At 33.0% G+C, this 22,166-nt stretch overlaps 2 protein-coding genes across 3 annotated transcripts; one reads left to right on the forward strand and one right to left on the reverse strand.

Annotated features, from left to right (window-relative positions):
- Window positions 1-1,075: 1,075 nt before the first annotated feature.
- On the reverse strand, window positions 1,076-5,552 carry LOC139489567 (THUMP domain-containing protein 1-like). The gene is made up of 3 exons (XM_071276133.1): window positions 5,431-5,552; window positions 2,836-3,046; window positions 1,076-2,273 (listed from the first exon to the last, which is right to left on the reverse strand). The coding sequence occupies exons 2-3, from the start codon at window positions 3,037-3,039 to the stop codon at window positions 1,116-1,118; spliced, it is 1,362 nt and encodes a 453-aa protein (XP_071132234.1). The 5' UTR covers window positions 3,040-3,046; window positions 5,431-5,552; the 3' UTR covers window positions 1,076-1,115.
- Window positions 5,511-20,999, forward strand: LOC139489564 (polymerase delta-interacting protein 3-like). Of its 2 annotated transcripts, XM_071276125.1 has the most exons (10): window positions 5,511-5,643; window positions 9,564-10,116; window positions 10,890-10,979; window positions 11,653-11,706; window positions 12,426-12,512; window positions 12,917-13,333; window positions 14,395-14,490; window positions 15,488-15,617; window positions 16,265-16,379; window positions 19,446-20,999. In XM_071276125.1, the coding sequence occupies exons 1-10, from the start codon at window positions 5,585-5,587 to the stop codon at window positions 19,570-19,572; spliced, it is 1,728 nt and encodes a 575-aa protein (XP_071132226.1). In that variant the 5' UTR covers window positions 5,511-5,584; the 3' UTR covers window positions 19,573-20,999. The 2 variants fall into 2 exon arrangements, with proteins under 2 accessions (XP_071132226.1, XP_071132227.1); XM_071276126.1 differs by lacking the exon at window positions 11,653-11,706.
- Window positions 21,000-22,166: the final 1,167 nt, after the last annotated feature.

Consider the following 22,166-nt stretch of genomic DNA (forward strand, 5'->3'; position numbering starts at 1 on the left):
TTCTATGAGGGTCTGTGCTTAATAAAATTCCCTGCAACAACTCTTTGAAGCAAACGTTTTATCAGTGGCAATCAAAGTTTCCAACTCTTAATGGCAGTTAACTTTCAAAACCTACCTATAATATATTATTGTTTTAAGTTGTTCTCTGTTAAATATGAATATGAATTATATTGGTGCTAAACACTAATCAAAAAACAATCAATCAATGTGATCTAAGATTATGTTTAGCTGGTGAGCTATAATTTACACAGCTATACAAAAAAATCTAGCAATGATAACTTGGAAACAAATTTACAAATTGATGAGTGGCCTCTGTTGTAATAATTACCTAGCAGTAAGAGTGATTTTTAGTTTTCTTGTCCATAATGCTTTGTCTTCAAAGTTTTAAAGTAAAACTTTATAAACTTTGTGCATCTGAAGCCTTTGCTTGATTTTACTTCATGAGGAAAGTGCAATCCCCAAAAATGCAAGCCAAGAATGTAAACCATGTATGAATACTTGTGAAACTGTATGACCAAAAGCGAACTAAAAAGAAAAGTCAAATCTACCAAGGAACTACATTGCTTGTCTAAGTTGGAACCATAGTTTAATAATTACATTAGATGTATGTTTCATTATGATACTCTATTCTGATTGGCTAACTGCACATCACGTGTTATTCCGTAAGCAATTGCATTGCTCAATAAAACTTTTCATTCATGATAACACATGGTCCCACAATAAAGTGCACATGTGAATTTAATAAAATAATAATAAAATTCGTGTTTTCATGGTCATTGCTAAAAAATGTAATTATAAGTATTGAATGCTTCTTTTTGTAACTTCATAGGGTTGTAAAAGCGTTGACCGTGCCCACATTTTTAGTATGAAGCACTTCCGCGCTTCATACAAAATGTACTTCGGTCAACGCTTTTACACCCCAATGAATTTACAAAAAGAAGCATTCAATTCTTAAATAATAATTGCTAGATCTATTGACCTAGACTGAATAACATAACAACTTGTATCAATTAAAGATCATTTATGTGTCAACTTTTCAATTAAAACTCAAATCACAGTAAGACAACAAACGCAATGACAACATAACTTGTTTTATTTAAAACTAAATTTTATAACTAAAAACTGTCCATTACACTTTCTTTTGTAGTTAAAACTTCCATCACACTTTCACTGCTTGTCCCCATGTCCATAACGCTTTCACCTTTAGACAATGCATCCATTACACTCTCTGTCATGCTTTCCATAATTATAGTTTCTGACTTTGGTAAAGACGCCATTACAACTGTTTCACTTCTTTCCAAATCTTTCATAACTACAGTATGAGTTTTTAATAAATCTGGATAATCTCCCCTTCTTACATTTTCCATGACTACAGTGCTCTCTCTTGACAAACTTTCTGCTTTCCTTTTTCTTGACTGATTTATGCCACTATTTTCCTCTTGTTTTGCTGGTTCAGCATTGCAATCTTCTATTTCAGGGTTTTCAAGGTTAAGTGTATCGTTTGTTTCAAGTGCTGCTGTTTCTTTGCGAGAAGAACAAATTTCAGTGGGATTACAAACATTGGGACCTTCATCCTTAACTGTTTCTGAATCATCAGATACTTTTCCAACTTCTTCTTCATTTTCACCACATGGTGGATTTGTTTCGTTTTCTGTGTTTGCTTTGTCAGCAGCAGCAATAGCTTTGATTTTACTTGCTTCAATCAAATTGTATTTTTTAAACTTAAAGAAATCTTTCACGACACTCAAACAACATAATTTGCCTATAATTTCAACCAGAATTACATAATCTGGGGTTACATGATTAACTCTGTGGAGGGGATTAAAGTCCTTAATTATATGTCCTAACTTGGGAATAACTGTTTCCCTAGAAATTTCATTATTATTTCGCCTTGTAAAAACAGTAGTGTAACTTAATCCTGTCCCAAAAGGAGTTTCAAAATACTTTTTAAATAAAGCTTTCCCACAAGCCTCCATATCCTCCAAACGAGCTTTACATATCTCAGCAATAGGAAGCATCCTAATAGCATATCTAGATTTCTGTACACCATTTGTACAAATGTCAGACAAAATTGTGTGTGCTAGTGTGCTTGGATCGTCTAAAATAGTTTTGATGAAAATAGTATTTCTGGACTTAGTGTTAGTATTCTGAAATCGTCTTTCTTTTGTTCTGACTTGTTTAATGGCATCTACTTCTTTCTTCATGGCTGCTTCTAAGTCCTCATCTTCACTATCACTGTTGTCACTATTGTTTTGATCAGCAGCACTTGTGTTCTAAAACAGGAAATCAATTTCATTAGTATAGAATACCACAACTTATATTTTACTAGTTATAGGTTCTGAACTAGCTTTAGTACGAAAAGTATTCTTAGATTGATCAGTATGTCTTTTGTCTTTTTGTTCATTGTTTTTCGGTGCTTTAAGACGATTTGATGAGTCAAGCCTTATCAAACTGATTTTACTGTTTTTCTAACAGTAAGTGAAGCACAATTGTCACAGGTTGAGAGGAGAGTTAGTGCTCAGAAACATTATTGATCCAGTCACATTCTTATGTGTCTGTCCCATTGGTTGTCCATGAACCTTGATGAGTCAACTGTACCATATGGCATATTGTTTGGATTTTCCCCATTACAGAAGGCCGTACCGTACGGTTGCCCATAATTTCTTGTCCACTTCTTTTGAACTTTTATGGATAGTTGTCTCATTGACAATCATGCCACATCTCCTTATTTTTATATCACACTACATGCTGAAATAGCAAACTAGAAATAATGATTCCTAACCTGTCCCTGAAAATACTACCATTAAAACAATTAAGAGAAGCTGACAAACATACCTCTTCTGGTCCGTACAACTTATCAGCATATTCATTTAACAAGTTGTACATTTCTCTAACAGCTTGTTTCTCGTTACCATTACAAGTGACAAGGAATCCTCTCATGTCTGTGTCCAGGTTGTTTCCATGTGATACTTTCTTGTGAGCACATTTTAAATAATAAGATTTTGGTCTTTTCTTTCCCCTTCCTTGTTTGTCACTCATCTTTTGTCTGAAGAAAAAATCAACATAGAGTTTATTTGACCACAATATTAGCGAAATCTATAATATTAATTTCATTCTAAGACATGGGGGCCATTTTAAAAAAAATGAGGCAAAAGTGTGACAACTAGTCAGCAAGGAATGAGTGAAAAACAATTATGTGCAAATTGTAATACATGAAAAGGATTTATAATTAGATATAAGAAGATGTGGTATGAGTGCCAATGAGACAACTCTCTCATCCAAGTCACAATTTGTAAAAGTAAACTATTATTATAGGTCAAAGTATGGTCTTCAACACAAGGCCTTGGCTCACACTGAACAGCAAGCTATAAAGCCCCAAAAATGACATGTATAAAACCATTCAGTTTCTGGAGCTATTTTCTGTATGTCCCGTGCTCAGAATTCCTTATCTAGCCCTATTTAGTGTTTTGAGGAATATTTTTGCCAGCTTCCTCACTACTAATTCACAGGAATTGCTTTGGTGGTCTCATGGTAGCTTGTTTGTTAGCTCTTAGGTTAGAAACCCAGGCCTGGTCAAACCAAAGTCTAAAGCTGGACAGTGGTATTTGCTGCTACTCTTTCCCACGTTTAACAAAATGTAGATTTATTATAATGACCAATTTATGTCATTTATACTCCAAAACAAGCCACCCAACTTATAATTATTTCCATGCCACTGCATATTCATGAATTTAAAGAATTTATACCATATAAATATGAGGGTCGTAATAAAGGGTACTATCATGATGAATAACTGTAAAACAATTGACATTAAGCACTGCTGTCATTAGGGAATTGTACTTATTGTCCTCTTGCATCGTGGAAAGAATAATACAATAAGTTGTCAGGCTGTGTATAGACTGTATAGGTTGTGTGGTCTGAATGTTCATTTAACTTTCTCCCCCAAAATAGACAACATTTTATCAGCAATTCCGTACCATTTCGACTGGCTTCCCTTGGCCAGAGGTACTGCTTCCAATCGCGTCAGGAATGCTGTAAAATGTTTCGGTCGCCGAGAGTAAAGGACAAAGTATAAATATCGCTAGTCTATATGTTGAATTTGAACTATGTATCGTTCATCAAACTATCGGGAATGGCCAGTTTTCTGTAAAAATGGTTGTATCTCGAGGGTTGTATGTTTGATTACCATATTTTCGGGAGCTTAAGATTGAATTTAAAGAATACGAAATCGGGCAATTTAATTTCAAATTAATTCTGTAAGAGAGAAATAATTTCCTATCACTGTTCTTTTCCTCCTTAAGGCTCGTATTGAGTTAAGATGGTCCGTTATTATCTATTTCTCTTCTAGTGTTTGATGGCAGCATTCTCGGAAGGTTCCTGTGGGTGCCTCAACAAAATATAACTTTGTTTACTGTGTGCGAATGGCTAGTATGATTAGCGCTGGTTGCAACGGCGGTTTCCTTACGGAATGCAGGGGTTCACGATAAAAAATAAAATCAATTACAAACGAAAGTGAACCAACGCCTGGTGTGTCTGTAGTACGGTAGAGTCTTATAACAACAACACTTTAGGGACTGCTGCAAAAAATTTATTGATCGACATGTTTTGGTGCCTAGGGCACTGTCATCAGGATAAAAACAATACATAAAATCATGCTGAAGAACAAAATCGGGTTGTTAAAATTTAAACGTCACAATGTTACAATGGTAAGTAACGTTATTAATAGCAACTGAAAGTGAAAGTGAAAGTTCATTGAAAGTATGGAAGTAAACTATAAAAAGAAATTAAAATAAAATGTTTTTGTTGTGAAAATGTTTGTTAAAATTATTCTGCCAACATGTGTTTGTCCTCTTGCATCGTGGAAAGAATAATACAATAAGTTGTCAGGCTGTGTTCATTTAACTTTCTTCCCCAAAATAGACGACATTTTATCAGCAATTCCGTACCATTTCGACTGACTTGACTGGAAGCAGTACCTCTGGCCAAGGGAAGCCAGTCGAAATGGTACATAATTGCTGATAAAATGTCGTGCTTTTTCAGCATGATTTTATGTATTGTTTTTATCCTGATGACGGTGCCCTAGGCACCGAAACATGTCGATCAATAAATTTTCTGCAGCAGTCCCTAAAGTGTTGTTGTTATAAGACTCTCTACACTTTATGTTTTTTATCATAACGACCCTGCATACCCGGAGAGATATCCACTTTATGGACTCTACCGTACTACAGACTCACCAGGCGTTGGTTCACTTTCGTTTGTAATTGAAATTATAAAATTGTTTGGGTTTTTTTTTTGGCTGATTGGTGAAAATATAACCATCACAAATTATACAGGTCATGGAATTATGTATCTTAACTATATACTGAATACATAAAAAATAAAGAATGTAAAAGTGCTTGTCTTTGATTAATAAAGCACAGCTGTGTTTACCTGTTTTTGATGCAAACAGTGTTCTGTATTGTGGAAAAAAGGAGTGTGTGCTTTTGAGCTTCAACATGTATGGAAAGATCTAGAGAAACTCAAATTGCATGAAAGAAAAGGAAATAATCCGAGAAGTTCCGCAAATATTTCCCACATTTTAAAGATGGCGGACGTATCTTTAGATGATTACATTCAGAAAAAGAACTTTACTGTTCAAATTAGGTACTGAAAAAGCATTTAACCTAATTCTTAAGAGATTCTTATCTTTTCACCAACAACAAAATAGCAAACAACATTTTTGTAATCCAATAAACGGCCAACGAGTAGCATTACAAGGAAAACAAAAACCAAAAGTAGTTTCATAGAAGAGAAAGCAAAATAAATATCATGAATATTGATGATTTTAGGAAACGAAAAGTGATTTTTCATAGCTACCCCACAATTAACACTGGAAGTAAACATGCACAATTTTAAATCTAATTCGATTTTATATATAAGAAAATCATGATTGTTTTGTGTTATAAAAAAGATGTGGAATGATTGCCAATGAGACAACTCTCCTCAAGAGACCAAATGACACAGAAATTAACAACTACAATGTATAGGTCACTGTACAACCTTCATGACTGAACAAAGCCCATACTGATAGTCAGCTATAAAAAGTCTGGAAATGAAAAATGTAAAACAATTCAAACGAGAAAAACTAACTTCCTAATTTATATTAATTTGCTTTGATGTCAATACACCTTATCGCTAATCCCGGCTGACCCGACCGCTTGAACTTTTGATGCATACAACAATCACTTTTCCATTGTGGCGTCAGATATTTTGTTTTATGACGTCAAAATTTTACGGGAACCTGTGTGATATCCAGTAATGGCGGACAAATAGCGATAAGGTGTATACTGCATGTGCAAATGTATTTAGCTTGGTATAAATAAATCTGAAGATAAATTAAACTAAACAACTTGGCCTTTGATCTCACTTTATCTATAGTAATACACTAATCAAAACATGATTAACAATGAAAAAAAAACATTTATATATACTAAACAAAACTCGATTAAAAAATTATTGGTGTCAAATTATTGAGAAAAAAAACTAATAAAAAGGTGTAAAAGTGAGAGGGGGTGAACGCAACCATATTCACCAAACAGTGTATTTGATTGTAAATTGTTGCAAAGCTTATGATAGTAAGTCTTCTGTATAAGAAAAAGATTGTTGATAATTACGTCCTTTTGTACGGGTGTAACGCATTCACAAAATACCAACTCGAAACTGGTGTATTAATCTATGAACACTATTGATGTATTACACTTTCACCAGGACAAAACAAGATATAAATTGCAATAAGGACTATATATATATATATATCCATTCAGGAAATTCACCTCTAGGGATTCAAGAGTGAATATGATTAACAGTTTAGTGACAGAATATTATTATGTATCCTCCTCTCAATTATTGAAACCTAGACTTTTAGGTTACAAATCATTGTGTCTTCTCTTTACATGTAAGTTTAACTAAAAATGTCAAGGAAACGTCTGATTTAACAAAGAACAGATTTCATCACATCTATTGGGTAAAGAGTAACCATTATTTTTGTTGTCTTGTTCACTTTCCAATTATATTTATCCTTTGGTGCACTGCAGTTGTTGTCCCTTTGTCCAGGACCTTAGTCTATGGACCCAAATGCCTCACTTTTCAACCAACAATAATAGCTGCGTTAAGTGTTTACAATTTTATGTTGCTATATTTACCTCAGGACGGCAAAATCCATGAAATCAGATCTAGTTACAACTCCACTGCTTGCGTCCATTCAAAAGACCTTTTTGTGGAAGTGTTCTTGCCTTCTCTGAAAGACTATAATTTTATATGTATACTAGAACACACCCGTATATCGCGGATCCGTGACTGAATTAAAGTATATAACTATGTGCAAGCCTTATTTTAGTATTAGTATTGTCATCTGATAAAGTCATGCTGATTAATAGACCCTGTTCACACTAGCATTTTTTTTTATCGATCTAATTTGAATCGATCTAAATAAAACCAGTTAGCGTTCACATTATCTTTAATCATATCGATCTCTATCGGTCTAATATGAACCACTGCGTTCACACTACAATTAAAAACCAATAGAACTAAAACCGTAAAACTATAAACATTGTGCATAAATAGAACTGATTAATCAAATTCATGTGCTGATACACTGATACACACACTTGGAAAAAAAATGGATAAATTTATTGTTTCTCTTGAATCACAATTTAAAATTTTGATACTGGTGTTATTGTAGTTTTCTTTAATTTTGAAAAAAATAACTGTAGCAACGAAGTTACAACACGACGCCGGAAATCCTGCGGTTCCTGCAAAGAAAAAAAATCAACATAAGAAAAGAAGACACAGATTTCGCAAATCTATGCTATGGCGAAGACAACATGTTTACAGTTTGTTTTAAAGGTCTTTTAACAGAAAAATATGGGTTAAACAACGAACCTCTGAGATAGTTGTGCCGCTATACATGCGTATACGTTATTTTCGATTCAATCATACTAGTTTAAACCGATCTCTGCGTTAACATCTAAAGTAAGATCGGTTTACTTTAGATCAATTCAAACTAAACTACCTCTTTTGGTGTTTTAGTTTAGACCGATTGAAGATCGATTCAATGCGTTCACATTAGCCCTTAAACCAATCTAAAGTGAACCGGTCTAGTTTAAATCGATAAAAATGTCCAAGTGTGAACGGGGTCTTTCACAGTTTTCTCTGCTTTCAAATCTTTCTGTTTGAACCCGTCAAACTGGAACTTATCAATTATTGATAATATTAAAATTATTTGGAAAACAAAAGGTCCTGGAATGGAGTATTTTTTAATCAACAGCATTGTCCTATATTAGTTATAAATATTGAATTCTTTGATTCGCTGTTTTACGTCATGCCCGCTAACAAATTGAAAACTGTACCTATACGCCTTATTTTAGTCCAGATTTTTTTAGTATTTGTATTGTTATCTTAGAAAGTCTAACTGATTAAAATACTACAATAGGTAACAATTTGACAATTTTAAAAGTAGTGTCAACCCTGTGATTATGACCCGTGTAATACTATATAGCATATTAATCCTGAATACACCGTTTGGTGGTGCGCCTGTCAGATGCGGAACGTACAGATAAGGTAATCGGTAACAGGTGAATATACTATTGGTATCGTTATCGGACTCGACCCAGAACTTCTTAATTATTGACAATATTAATTACGCGGAAAACAAAAGGGCCTGGAGTGGTGTAATTTTTAATCTACAACTTTGTACTATATTAGTTATATATAAAGTTGATTTTTTTGATTCGTCGTTTTTACGTGATGACGGCTGACAAATAGGACCTCGTAATTTTAGTATTATAGATGTACATTGACAGTGTGTGCTTTTATGACAAAATATGAGAAATAAACAAGTACTAGGTAAATTTTACAAAGAAGTGAATATCCTATAAAATTCTTTCATTACATGTATGCAGGGTTCATATTTCATGCATTTATATTGAGAAAATTGGAAGCCAAAAGTTAAATCTGAAATATATGAATCTTTGTTTTGTTACCATTTAAGATAGAGCAAGAGTTTATTTCCTCTTGATGGAACTTCTATTTACACAATAATTTGTCATTCACTCAGCAGTATAAGTAAATTTCGATTGAGGTATTTTAATTTTATTATTTCATGTGTTATTCTTATCATACTACCTACATGTATGTAATACAAAAGAGTTATTTTCATTTTATATTCAGTATTATTTCTTTCCTTGAAGACTAAATGAAAACATGCAGCGAGAAATGAAAAATTTAACAAGCCAGCATTAACTGTAAAGAACAGTCACAGTTTAGTAACTGTACATACTGTGTCAATAATTTGAAGATATGTTTAATTTTGGCTTCTCGATAACCAGAAAAGCAGCTTTTCAGGGCCAATGAGGGGTTTAACAACTACTATCAAAACTTAAATTCTGTTGGAACATATGTATATTTGCAGTAGATTCAATCTCGTAACTGTTGTGAATCTGTATGCTATTTTTTTTAACGAGGGTTGTATGAAACATTGGGCTGCAACTTCTTAACTATGTAATTGATATCAATTTTTATTTTAGGAATACTGGAAATGAAAGCAGAGCAGGCAAAAGTTTTGTTAAAGGAAAAGTTAAATTTCAAAAACAGACAAATCGGTCTCCAAGGACAAACAGAGTAACATTTAGAAGTCCAAAGAATGTTATGATGCAAAAGCAGAGGAATGGGCGTTTGTCTCTGCAAACTAAAAAGAATAACATTATGTCATTACAAACTCGTAAAAATAAAGGACTACAGGATAAATCGAATATCAAACCCATTTCTGTGTCGTTTCAAAATAAAAATCTGTCTGGTTTTAATAAGACAGCTTTCGATGCAAGAGACAAAATCGCTGCAGCTAAACGTCCAAATGATGCACGTGACAAACTAGCAGCCAAAGCTAAATTATCTGATGCTAGGATGAAAATTCAGCAAAATAAAAATAAACAGAACAATAACCGTGATAATAGTGGAAAAGTGATTATAACAGGACTTGGGAAAACATTTAAAACAATCAATACTGAAGTCAAAACAAATTCAGACTTTACTAGAACAATTAATTCTGGAGGAAAGACTAATACTGGGTTCACCAGAACTGTAAGTATTTGTTGTCTTTGACTTTGTATGACAAGTCAACAGTTCTTATCATACACTAATAGACATCACACTCTGAAGGGGCCCCTAAGTGATGGGTTTTGTCTTGCGTCCAAATATCTTGCTTTTCTACAAACAAACAAAAAGTGATTTTTACAGAGTAGTCTACCCTTAAACCATGTATCTATTCTTATTTTAAAACCTCTCTGACAAATTTTAATTTGAAAGCTTAAGTTGAACTAGCTAATTCTAACTTAGCTGCGGAACCGTAGCTCTTAGGTCAATATGGTCCGCAAATAGTCAAAAAATAACATAAGGACCTAAGAGCTACGGTCCCGTAGCTAATTCTAACTATGAAATCAAAAAAACAAAAAATAGGAATCCATAATTTTTTTTTCTCACTTGAGTACATGCATGTACAAATTTAAAAAAAATGTTTGTGGTTACAATAACCAGTATGTTGAAAAATTTTATTTGAAGCTCAAAATAAAAAATTGTTTTTGAAAGTTATTGAACTTAATTATCATTTTGCTTTACATGTGCATGTACATGATGTAAGTGGATAAATAGATTCAACTTTCAGAAAGTTAACTGCACACTATAAATTTTTACACCAGTTGTTGTTAGTACATGTATACATTTTTATGAAAAATCCTTTTTCAGGGATACAATGTATTTGTTTCAGTATCTTTTTTCAACTTCTGTACATTGTAGAGACACATTGCACTTCTACAATTTTTACTATAAAACAAATAGTAAATTAATTGCTATTTCAGATTGGAAATCAAGGTAATTCTTCAGGAGGTGTCCAAATGTCTGGTAGTTCCATGACGATAACAAGAAACATTAGTAATGCTCCGTCTCAGGTAGGTTTTTAACTGGATTTCCAATGGAAAATGTTCGTTATTATTTTGGAGATACATGTATATACGCTGCTGGCAGTCATTTGGCAGTTCAATAACTTCAAAATGATAAATACTGGTAATCAGAATAATGGATCTACAAATGTCAAAATAACAAGAACAGAAAGTCAGAAGTTTAGAATATAAGGTTTTTCTTTGTACAGATTTGCACAAAGTGATAAAATCCTATAAAATTTTGGTATGTTGCATAATTGTGTCCTGTGACTAAATGAAGATAAAATTGAGAATGGAAATGGGGAATGTGTCAAAGCGACAACAACCTGACCATAGAGCAGACAACAGTCGAAGGCCACCAATGGGTCTTCAATGTAGCGAGAATTCCCGCAATCTATTTCAATTTTCACGATATTAGCTTTTATCATTATTGAGTTGTCGCGATAAGAAATACTTAGATTGAATTTCTGAACATGCTGAACACGACAAAAATTCATTCATTTATTGATGTGATCCTTTTTGGGGATGTACATGTCTCTGAAGAGTTTTAAATGTTTTCAAAGCCATAGAAAATCTTATGTGGTTGCATGAAGTTTTTTTTTAGAACTAGTTGTAGATGCAAACTTCCAGGTGAACTAAGTATTCAGTAATATGCAGTTAACTCAATTTTTTTTTATTGCAGATAAATACTGGTAATCATAATAATGGATCTTCAAATTTCAAAATAACAAGAACAGTAAGTCATAATTTGAGAATATGATGGTGCAAGTTTTAAAAATTTGCACAAAGTAATGACAAAATTCCAATAGACATTGGCTGTTTATTACCAGATTTGTCAAGAAAAACATTTTTATTTAGCTTGGGAAATCTCCTACAATTAAAAGACAATTTAAAATCTTGCCCAAATCTGTTTCCTTGCCGTTCAGTGGAAAATGAAAGCAATAATTATCCTCTGAGTGCTCCCAAGCTTTTTAATTGTTTATATGATAGATGAATCACAGTACAGTCAGATATCATAGTAATATATCTTTAAGCTATGATATAAGGCATTCTTTGATTTGTTGAATGCCAGCGTGTCACTCTAAATGATTTGTTGATTAAAGATTTGCAAGAATGGATCATCCAAACAATCTGATTGTAACGATTGTACAACAAATTTGTTCAGCAATATTAGATAAAAGATATTTTTGGTTTAACAGTTGAGTTAAGAAGTTGAAGCAGAAGTATAGGAAATCTAGTTCTCTTGTCCAGGACAGGTAAAACAATAGAACATACCTGCAAAAAGCAGTGATTGGCAGATAGTTATCTAGAACAAGATTGTAGTGAAATTACCTGGTTGTTGAGTAAAATTTGACATCGATGTATTTTTAATTAATAGATTTGTTAATTGTGGAAATATTTTAACTACCATAACTTCAAATAATTTGTAGCTATATTATCTTCTTTTATTTTTAGCTTGGAGGTCAGGGATCTCGACAAGGTGTCCAGATGTCTGGTAATGCCATGACCATTACAAGAAATATTGACAATACACAATCTCAGGTAAGCTTATGTTGTGAAAAGTTACTTAAAGGATCATTTCAAACTTGTAGCAGATATAAAACAACCTTATAATACCATATAGCCGGTTACTTTTACCGGGTGTAAATTTTTGCTTATTTTAGCGGATGGAACGAATTCGCCAAATTGAATTCTGCCCATTCAAAAGAAATAATGCAAAGGTATCTATAAAAGTTTTGAATCCACCAAAACATTTCGTACACCTTGTTGAATGAAAATCGCGAGCTAAAGTAATTATAAAGATTCACATAACTTAAGGGGACATCAAACTATTAAAGACTAAATAAAATTGCTTTGTTATCAGCAAAAGTAGTTGAAATTTTCATCTTCCTAATAAAAATGCTCTCAATTCTCTCTGTAATAAATGCTTAGTTATATACCTTCAGCATGTACAGATATCCAGTGGAAGAGGCCCAGTTTTCAAAGTCCAAAATGAGGAATACGAAACTTTAGAAGAACCATCAGTAGAGGAGTATTATGATGAACCTGTTGGGTACCATTATGGTGGTCAGCCAAAAACACATGCCACAGAAAAAACACTGACTGTCAAATATCCACAAACAGTACGTCCACAACCTATACCTGTTATTACTTCTAAGCCTCCAATCAAACCAGCACCAGTAGCAGTGAAAAGGAAAGCCCCCACACAGGGACCACTGAAATTTGCTAGTTCAGGTCCGCTCAAGTTAGCTAGTGGACCTTTAAAGTTTGCTAAAACTATCATGGTAGCAGATATGGTTGATGTGGTTAAGAAACCTAAGTTGATAAAACAGCAAATTAGAATGGCCGTTAGTGAAGACCAGGTGAGGATCACAAAAGGTTTTAGGAGATGTCTTAATTAGGAAATTAACATCGAAATAAGAAGATGTGGTATAAGTGCCAATGAGACAACTCTCCATCCAAGTCACAATGTGTAAAAAGTAAAACCATTATAGGTCAAAGTACGGCCTTCAACACAGAGCCTTGGCTCACACTGAACAGCAAGCTGTAAAGGGCCTGAAATGACTAGTTTAAAACAATTCAAACAGGACAATCTACAATCAAATATCTATAAAAAAAAAAACACCCAAGAAACAAGAAGCAATAACAAACACTGAACAGGCTCTTACGACAGGTGCAAATAAATGCAGCAGGTTTAAACTTTTAACAGGCCCAACCTTCACCCTAAGCTGAAACATAGTACAAATGTATAACATTACAACATAGAAAGACACACTATAAAATATCAATTGAAATGACTGAACTAGATCAGAAAGAAATATTTACAAAAACAAGTTTTTGTTTATCTTATGCTATGCTAGAATGCTATGTCTGTTTGAAAATAACAACTTTTAATCTGAACAAAATATGTTCACAACTATAACACAGATACTGTTATAAAATAGTTATGTTTATTTAAATTATATCCAGTCAAGCCAGAAACTTTCAATTTCATTTTCAAACATTGTTAGTTCAAGTTGCAAGCTAGATAAAACACTAAGTTATCGTTAACAGAAAAGCATATCTGATGTACAGTAGTTGTCGTTTGTTTATGTAATATATACGTGTTTCTCGTTTCTCGTTTTGTTTATATAGATTAGACCGTTGGTTTTCCCGTTTGAATGGTTTTACACTAGTAATTTTGGGGCTCTTTATAGCTTGTTGTTCGGTGTGAGCCAAGGCTCCGTGTTGAAGGCCGTACTTTAACCTATAATGGTTTACTTTTTAAATTGTTATTTGTATGGAGAGTTGTCTCATTGGCACTCACACCACATCTTCCTATATCTATCATCTTTATATTTTTAAAGGACACAGTTACATCTCTCTAGTATGATTTGTGACACCAACTTACCTACTTATTGGATACATAATTTATACATTTCAGGTACCAGATTTAGCCCAATCATTGGGAAGTCCATTACAAGGATATAAGATTTCCATTACCAATCTCCATCCTGTCGTCAGTCAAGATGATATTGTTGTAAGTCATCATATGTTTTTATGCCCCACTGTAGTGGAGGGTACATTAATTTATACCCTTGTCCATCTGTATTTCTGTTCTCTTATCGTCCCAAATTGGTTTCCGTTCTCCACCTAAGTTTGCCTCAACCAAATGTAATGAAACTTATACCCAATTTTTTATCATTAAACACAGATCAAGTTTGAATTTTGGTTGTGTCAATATTACTAATTAGAGTTATGCCCCTTTACAAATGGAAAAACTGCTGATTTTTTTAGTGTCAGTTCTCTAATTTCAATTTGCCTCAACAAAATGTTATAAAACTTATACACTGCTTATTATTACAATACACAGATCAAGTGGTGTGACTTTTACCATTCTAGAGTTATGCCCTTTTACAAATGGAAAACCATTCTCTAACTTTAGTTTTCCTCAACTAAATGTTATGAATCTTAAACACAATGCCTTATAACCCAATACACAGATCAAGTTTGAATTTTTGGTGGCGTCACTTTAACTGTTTTAGAGTTATGCCCCTATACAAATGTAGAAGTTGCTTAATTTTTTATTTCCATTCAGTAACTGTGGTTCCATCAACCAAATGTTAAGAAGCTTATACACAAATATACAAAACTCAGATCAAGTACAAACTTGGGTAGCAGGGGCATCATCTATGTCTCATGGACACATTCCCTATTTTTTGTATTTTTTTTTCATATTACAGTATAATGAACCTTTTTAGCTATTATTCAACATACCACCTTTTTACACAGTCTATTTACTGCTTGCATTTATCAAACAACAAACAATGTCTGTTAAGCAATCTCACAATAACTATGAATCATAAATACTTGTGCATGAATTCATGTCATCTTTAAAATGACCAAGGAGAATTGCACTTAAAAGTCAGACTTAATTGGTAAGGGATATTATAAACATGCTCTAAGTTTCATATTTTTCATGTCGAGGTCTTTCTTAGCTGACTATATTTTTTCTGATAATATACAATTGATTTTAGGAATTATTTGGTGCAGTAGGAGCTATGAAGAGAGCCAGACTTATTAAGGAAGGTATAGGAGAAGTTATGTATGTACAGAAAGAAGATGCTACCAAAGCCATACAGAAGTACCATAACAGAGAATTAGATGGTAATACTTTCTTCACTCTTAATTTATAGGGAAATATTAAAACGAATGTTATGCTCAATGATATAGATTTAATGAGATATTCCAGACCAAATGAATAGGGAATTCATATAAATACAAAATAACTTAATGGGATGCACAAAGTTTTGAGAATAGGTTACACATATCAGGGGCGTAGCAGCCAGTAGGGCAGACATGGTTTTTCCTGTACACACACCATTGCAGTACCAGTAACTTTTTATGATATTGATAACCTTCTAGAATGGGCAATTCGCCATACTAATATTTAAGTGTTTGCTAGGCCACTGATTGAGTGAATGGAAAACTAATATGATACAAAGATATAAGTAGAGAATCAACAAAAATAAAAAATAAAGAAAAACAAGAAATACTGTGAACAGAGCTGATTTTGTTTTTATATTTATTTTGGAGTTGCCTGGTGCTCAGTACATCACACATTTATATGGTTTGTTTAGTCACACAAAACTACAAAATAAACTTGTGGGTAATTGTATCATGACAGTATGATAAAATTGAATTAATGATAGAAGCCGAATATACAATGTTTATCTCTTGTAAACCAAATCTAACCAATAACAACATGTGAGAGCTGATGTCAGAATTATTAATAATCTTATAAACCTTTACAGGTATTCCAATGCAGGTAAAATTAGCAGTTGTAAAGCCAACACCTGTCCCTAAACCAGTGATAACTACAGCACCTACTGAGGACACACCCCCTTCAGCAAAAGCTGAACCACTAAAGTAAGAGCTCATTTCTATTACATACCTTTTCTCTGGAACATACATCTTGATTAAGATTACAATTTAAAACATTCAACTGCATTTACTATAACAATTAACTATCTTGTTGTCAAATTTGAAGAGCTTACTAATGGATTTCAGTTGTGATTTTGAATTTCAACAGAACTATAATTAACTGTAAGATAAATTAAATGTAATAACCAAAAGGATTATTTTATGTTTTATTACCTGATAAAAGAACCTTTTCATGATATAGAATAATAAATACTGTGAAAGTAGTTGTATTTGTTTGGTGCCAATTATCATGGCTTTCATGGATGGCTACATTCACAAATTTTAGTGTCCAATGAAATATTGCAACTGTTGTCCAAATCAAGACATGGATAGATCCCCTTGTAGTTTTTATACGATGCAAAAATTAAAGAAAATTGGTTGTATATTGGTATCACATGGTCAGCGTCGTCCAAAGACAGATGGTTTCCGGATAATAACTTTAGTATGAGTAAATAGGAAACAATAAAATTTTAACACAATGTTTATAACCAGAAAAGGAAGATTGGAACATATTTGGGGGGTTATGGTCCCAAAGGTTTAGGAATTTTGGGCCTAAAAAGGGGCCCAAATAAGCATTATTGTAGTTTTCAGTCGAAAAATTGTGTTTTAGTGTATAAATCTCACTGAAATTATACCACAAGTTTCCATACTACAAAGGGATGGTTATGGGGTTTTATGGCTCAAATCATTTAGCAATTAGGGAAAAAAAGGGGGAAAAACAAGGGTTTTTCTGGTTAAAGGACAATTTAGACAATTTTAAAGCAGCGTAAGGGAGGTAATCCAATTCAAATTTAAAGAATACTGTTACATATATGTTTGATTACCTCCCTTAATTGCTTGAAAATTATTTATTAAGAAATGATAATTGTCTTGAGATAATTAGCTGTAAATATATTTTTAGAAGTTACTATTAATTATTATACCCCCGCTTTAAAAAGGGGGGGTATACTGTTTTACCTCTGTCTGTCCATCAGTCCGTCCGTCAGTCAGTCCGTCCCATGAAACTTTCGTCACATTTTTCTCAGGAACTGCACATCCACCCTTTCTGTAATTTGGTATCAACATTTATATATGTCAGCCATACCGTGTGATGCGTTTTCAGATTCATCACTTGACAACTTCCTGTTTACCGAACACTTGTCTGATTTTACACATGATAGCCAAGTTGAAAATTTTCGTCACATTTTTCTCAGGAACTACAATACAAGGATTTCTGAAATTTGGTTTCAGGATTTATATAAGTCAGCTATACCGTGTGATGCGTTTTCAGATTCATCACTCGACAACTTCCTATTTACCGAACACTTGTATGATTTTACACATGATAGCCAAGTTGAAAATTTTCGTCACATTTTTCTCAGGAACTACAATACAAGGATTTCTGAAATTTGGTTTCAGGATTTATATAAGTCAGCTATACCGTGTGATGCGTTTTCAGATTCATCACTAGACTACTTCCTGTTTACCGAACACTTGTATGATTTTACACATGATAACCAAGTTAAAAATTTTCGTCACATTTTTCTCAGGAACTACAATACAAGGATTTCTGAAATTTGGTTTCAGGATTTTTATAAGTCAGCTATACTGTGTGATGCGTTTTCAGATTCATCACTCGACAACTTCCTGTTTACCGAACACTTGCATATTTTTACACTATTAATATTATCCACTTGCGGCGGGGGTATCATCAGTGAGCAGTAGCTCGCAGTTTCACTTGTTAATATTGATTTTAACCATGACTGTATGTCATTTTATATTTTAATATTTTATGATGTTTTTAAATGAGTAGTTATTGTTGCAAACTCCATTAGAAATTTGAATTGAGATTATTTTTGGAATAAGGGAAAGGGGGAGGTGAAAAAGAAATGGTGGGGGGGGCAATGTTTCTCATTTCAGATTTCAGAAATTAAAAAAGAAAATTTCCAAAAAAATTTTTTTTTGAGGGGATTAATATTCAACAGCATTGTGTATTGCTCAAAAGCAAAAAAAAAATTTAAGTTCATTAGACCACATTCATTCCGAGTCAGAAACCTATGCTGTGGTTATGGTCCCAATAGTTTAGGAATTAGGGACCAAAAAGGGGGCCCAAATAAGCATTTTTTTAGTTAAGTTCTTCGACTACAGTTATTCTGTCAGAAACCTAATAAGTGTCAAATATTTAATCACAATCCAAATTCAGAGCTGTATCAAGCTTGAATGTTGAATCCTTACTTGCCCCAACTGTTCAGGGTTCAACCTCTGTGGTTGTATGAAGCTGAGCCCTGCGAAGCATCTGGTTACTTCATGGATACCGTATCATACGAACATATAATCTAGAGAATACATCAAAATATATGAAAATACACTTTGAACTATATATGCAACTTCAAACAGGACTTCATAAGGCCGTTAGTTTTCTCGTTTGAATTTTTTTACATTGTCTTATCAGGGCCTTTTATTGCTGTCTATGTGTTATGGGCTTTGTTCATTGTTGAAGGCCGTACAGTGACCTATAGTTGTTAATGTCTGTGTCATTTTGGTCTTTTGTGGATAGTTGTCTCTTTGGCAATCATACCACATCTTCTTTTTTATATTTACCTATGTAATCTTTAAAAAAACAAACTAAACTATGATTTTTATATCCCCACCTATGATAGTAGAGGGGCATTATGTTTTCTGTACTGTGCATCCATTTGTTCGTCCTTTGGTCCCTCTGTCCAGCTTCAGGTTAAGGTTTTTGATCCAGGTTCTTAGGTAGTATTTGAAGAAGTTGAAGTCCAATCAATTGAAACTTAGTATACATGTTCTTTATATGATCTTTCTAATTTTAATGTCAAACTACCCCAAGTGCATGGTCCACTGAAGATAGAAAATGATACTGTGAGTGGGGCATCCTAGTACTATGGATATATTCTTGTTATCTTTTAAATTATAAATTATAAATTTTAAAAGTAAGTCAGACTTCCAGTGTAGATATTGGATGATGAAGTATGCAAATATTGATTGACCTTTTTATTTTATCTTTTCCAGGTTGTTTAAGGGAACAAACAAGAAAGTACAAGAATCAGATATAGAGACAGGCACCTTACACAGAGCGTTGTTTAAAACTGGTGTTACACAGCCTTCAAAACTTGTTACTTTTACTGTCAAAATATGAACAAAATCATCATCTCATTATTATTCATTTGTTTTAATCATAATTCTGTAAGGGAAGACGGTGTATACTATTATTTTGGTAGGGAATGGAGTTTAAGTAGTATAAAATGATTGAGATTAACAGTTTGGACATTTTTTTTATTTATAAGATGATATTAACTTCTCTCCACACCAACTTAAATACTGTGGATTCAATATTATTTGTTGGATACCAATATCTGTGGATTTCATGTGTACAGATGAACAGGAAGTTAAAAGTTCAACAAATAACAAATGTTTTATAGGCTTGTATGCAGATAAAGGCAAAACCACAAAATTAAATATCCATGAACATGAAAGTTTTTTTTAATCGACAAAAATTGTTACCCACGAAAATAAATGAATCCACTGTATTAAAAACAGGTCTATATCCATTGAGATGAAATCCAGAAAATAAAATTACAAATGTGACAACAAAAGTCCAGTCTAGATATATATGTTTAGTAATGAAGATAATCTGCTTATGCAGTTGAATAGAAAGAGATTTTGGATACACAAGTATTTACCATTGAATGTAAGGCTTATTAATGTGCCATGCACCATCGTCATCCAGGGTTTTTTTTCTGAATAGAAAAAAAATATCATATGATTCATATCATTGTATGTATATACTGGTTGGTATTGTGATTTTATGACAACATTTATAATAAAATTTTAAATCACTTCACATCATCCAAATCACCAACTGGGGACATAAATGATTCATAATCCCACCAGCGCCATCATTAGTGTATTTACATCATAACATCACTTTTGAATTTACTTTCAAACAGTTTTAATTTTGTAAAAAAACAACTTCAGTGGTGACACAAATTGAATTAACACCATTGTTCAACAACAGGTCCTATAATTGAGACAAAATTTAGTTGTATGATAATGGTGAAATGAAAAGTTGTTAATAAATTTCATTTGGTCTACTGGGAGTTTTAATATGACAGGATGTTATTTAACTATTATGATTTTGTTATGCTAGTATTCTTCATTTATATATTGTATGAATTTACTGATAGAAAAGTGCTGTGATCGTAGATAACCTATCAGATTATAGGCCAGGTGAGATGAAGCCATCACTTTGCATTCAACAATTATCATTATAACTTCTGATTTTTTTTATTTTTTTTTGAAAACTGACATAATTTTGAAAGAAATTTGGTAGGAGATGAGTATCTATTTGTCTTGATACAAATGCACAAGGGCAAATATGGCAAATATATTCCAGCTATGAAAAATACGAAAATCAATCGTAATAATTTCTTATTTTTCATTGGTTAAGCAACATATATTGTAGTGATGTCTTTGAATACGAATATGCTACCAAGATAAGTAATTCTGACTTGTGTAAGCTTGTAATATTATGACATCTTGATCAAATATATTGTTAAAATATGATACATAGTGGTTTATTTACGTATTGAAGAGGTCACAATATTTCTAAAATTCAAATTAGTGATTGTTCATTGTCATGATAAACTTTTTTATGACATACCTCTGATGTAACAAGAAACTCCTACTCACTCACCTATTATACCAATGAGCAAATTTAAGCCAACATTTACCAAGTGATGTGTATTTAATACATCTGATAACTCTGAACAGATAATAATTAAAATTCACCTCAGTCAAATTACAAGACAACTCTGCACATATTGAATTTCTTATACCATAGATTTAAGCTAAAATTTACCTCCTTGTTATAGCAAGGAAATTCCTGATTACACAACCCATATACCACAGAACATACTTTAGCCAAACTTTACCTCCATGTTATAGCAAGTAAATCCCTGCTGACGCCCTCCTACAACAAATTTTACTTCGTATAATGCTATTATGTCGTTCGTCTGCCTCTTCGTCCGAAAATGCATTTAGTTTCTGGACAATAACTTAAGGGTTCATGTTGTTTATTTTTTAGTTTTCTATGTGTCATGTGTACTATTGTTTGTCTGTTTGTCCTTTTAATTTTTAGCCATGGCGTTGTCAGTTTATTTTCGATTTATGAGTTTGACAGTCCCTCTGGTGTCTTTCGTCCCTCTTTTAAGTTTAAGTGAATGGTACAATACCACTAAAGGAAGGTAGGGATTGATTTTGGCGGTTATGGTCCCAATAGTTTAGGAATTAGGGGCCAAAAAGGGGGCCCAAATAAGCATTTTTGTAGTTCCACTAGTTATTCTGTCAGAACATCATAAGTGTCAAATATTTAATAACAATCCAAATTCAGACCTGTATCAAGCACAAATATTGTGTCCATTTTTGCCCCAAGTGTTCAGTGTTGGACCTTTGCAGTCATATCCAGCTGTGCTCAGCGAAGCAATTTATTACCTCAGTGTTTTAAGCCTCGGTCACACCTTACCGGATAGCACGAACGGACGCCTAACGGATGAAAATAAAAGTTATCCGTTGGTAGTCCGTTGATGTACTGACAGAATAAAACGGACGTGTAACGGATGCATAACGGACACACACTGGATATGCAGCGTACGAGAAACAGACACGTACCGGACAGAATGGATGTTGAACGTACATCCAATGGACAAAAAACAAGACAATCTCTGCTTGCAC

The sequence above is a fragment of the Mytilus edulis genome, chromosome 9 (assembly GCF_963676685.1).
Source record: "Mytilus edulis chromosome 9, xbMytEdul2.2, whole genome shotgun sequence".
NCBI lineage: Eukaryota > Metazoa > Mollusca > Bivalvia > Mytilida > Mytilidae > Mytilus > Mytilus edulis.

Coding starts and splice junctions, on each gene's coding strand:
- LOC139489567 (XM_071276133.1), bottom strand. CDS start 3,039: ATGAGTGACAAACAAGGAAGGGGAAAGAAAAGACCAAAATCTTATTAT. Junction 2,274..2,835: donor AGTTGTACGGACCAGAAGAG/GTATGTTTGTCA, acceptor TTCCTGTTTTAG/AACACAAGTGCTGCTGATCA.
- LOC139489564 (XM_071276125.1), top strand. CDS start 5,585: ATGGCGGACGTATCTTTAGATGATTACATTCAGAAAAAGAACTTTACT. Junction 10,117..10,889: donor ATACTGGGTTCACCAGAACT/GTAAGTATTTGT, acceptor TTGCTATTTCAG/ATTGGAAATCAAGGTAATTC. Junction 16,380..19,445: donor GCAAAAGCTGAACCACTAAA/GTAAGAGCTCAT, acceptor TATCTTTTCCAG/GTTGTTTAAGGGAACAAACA.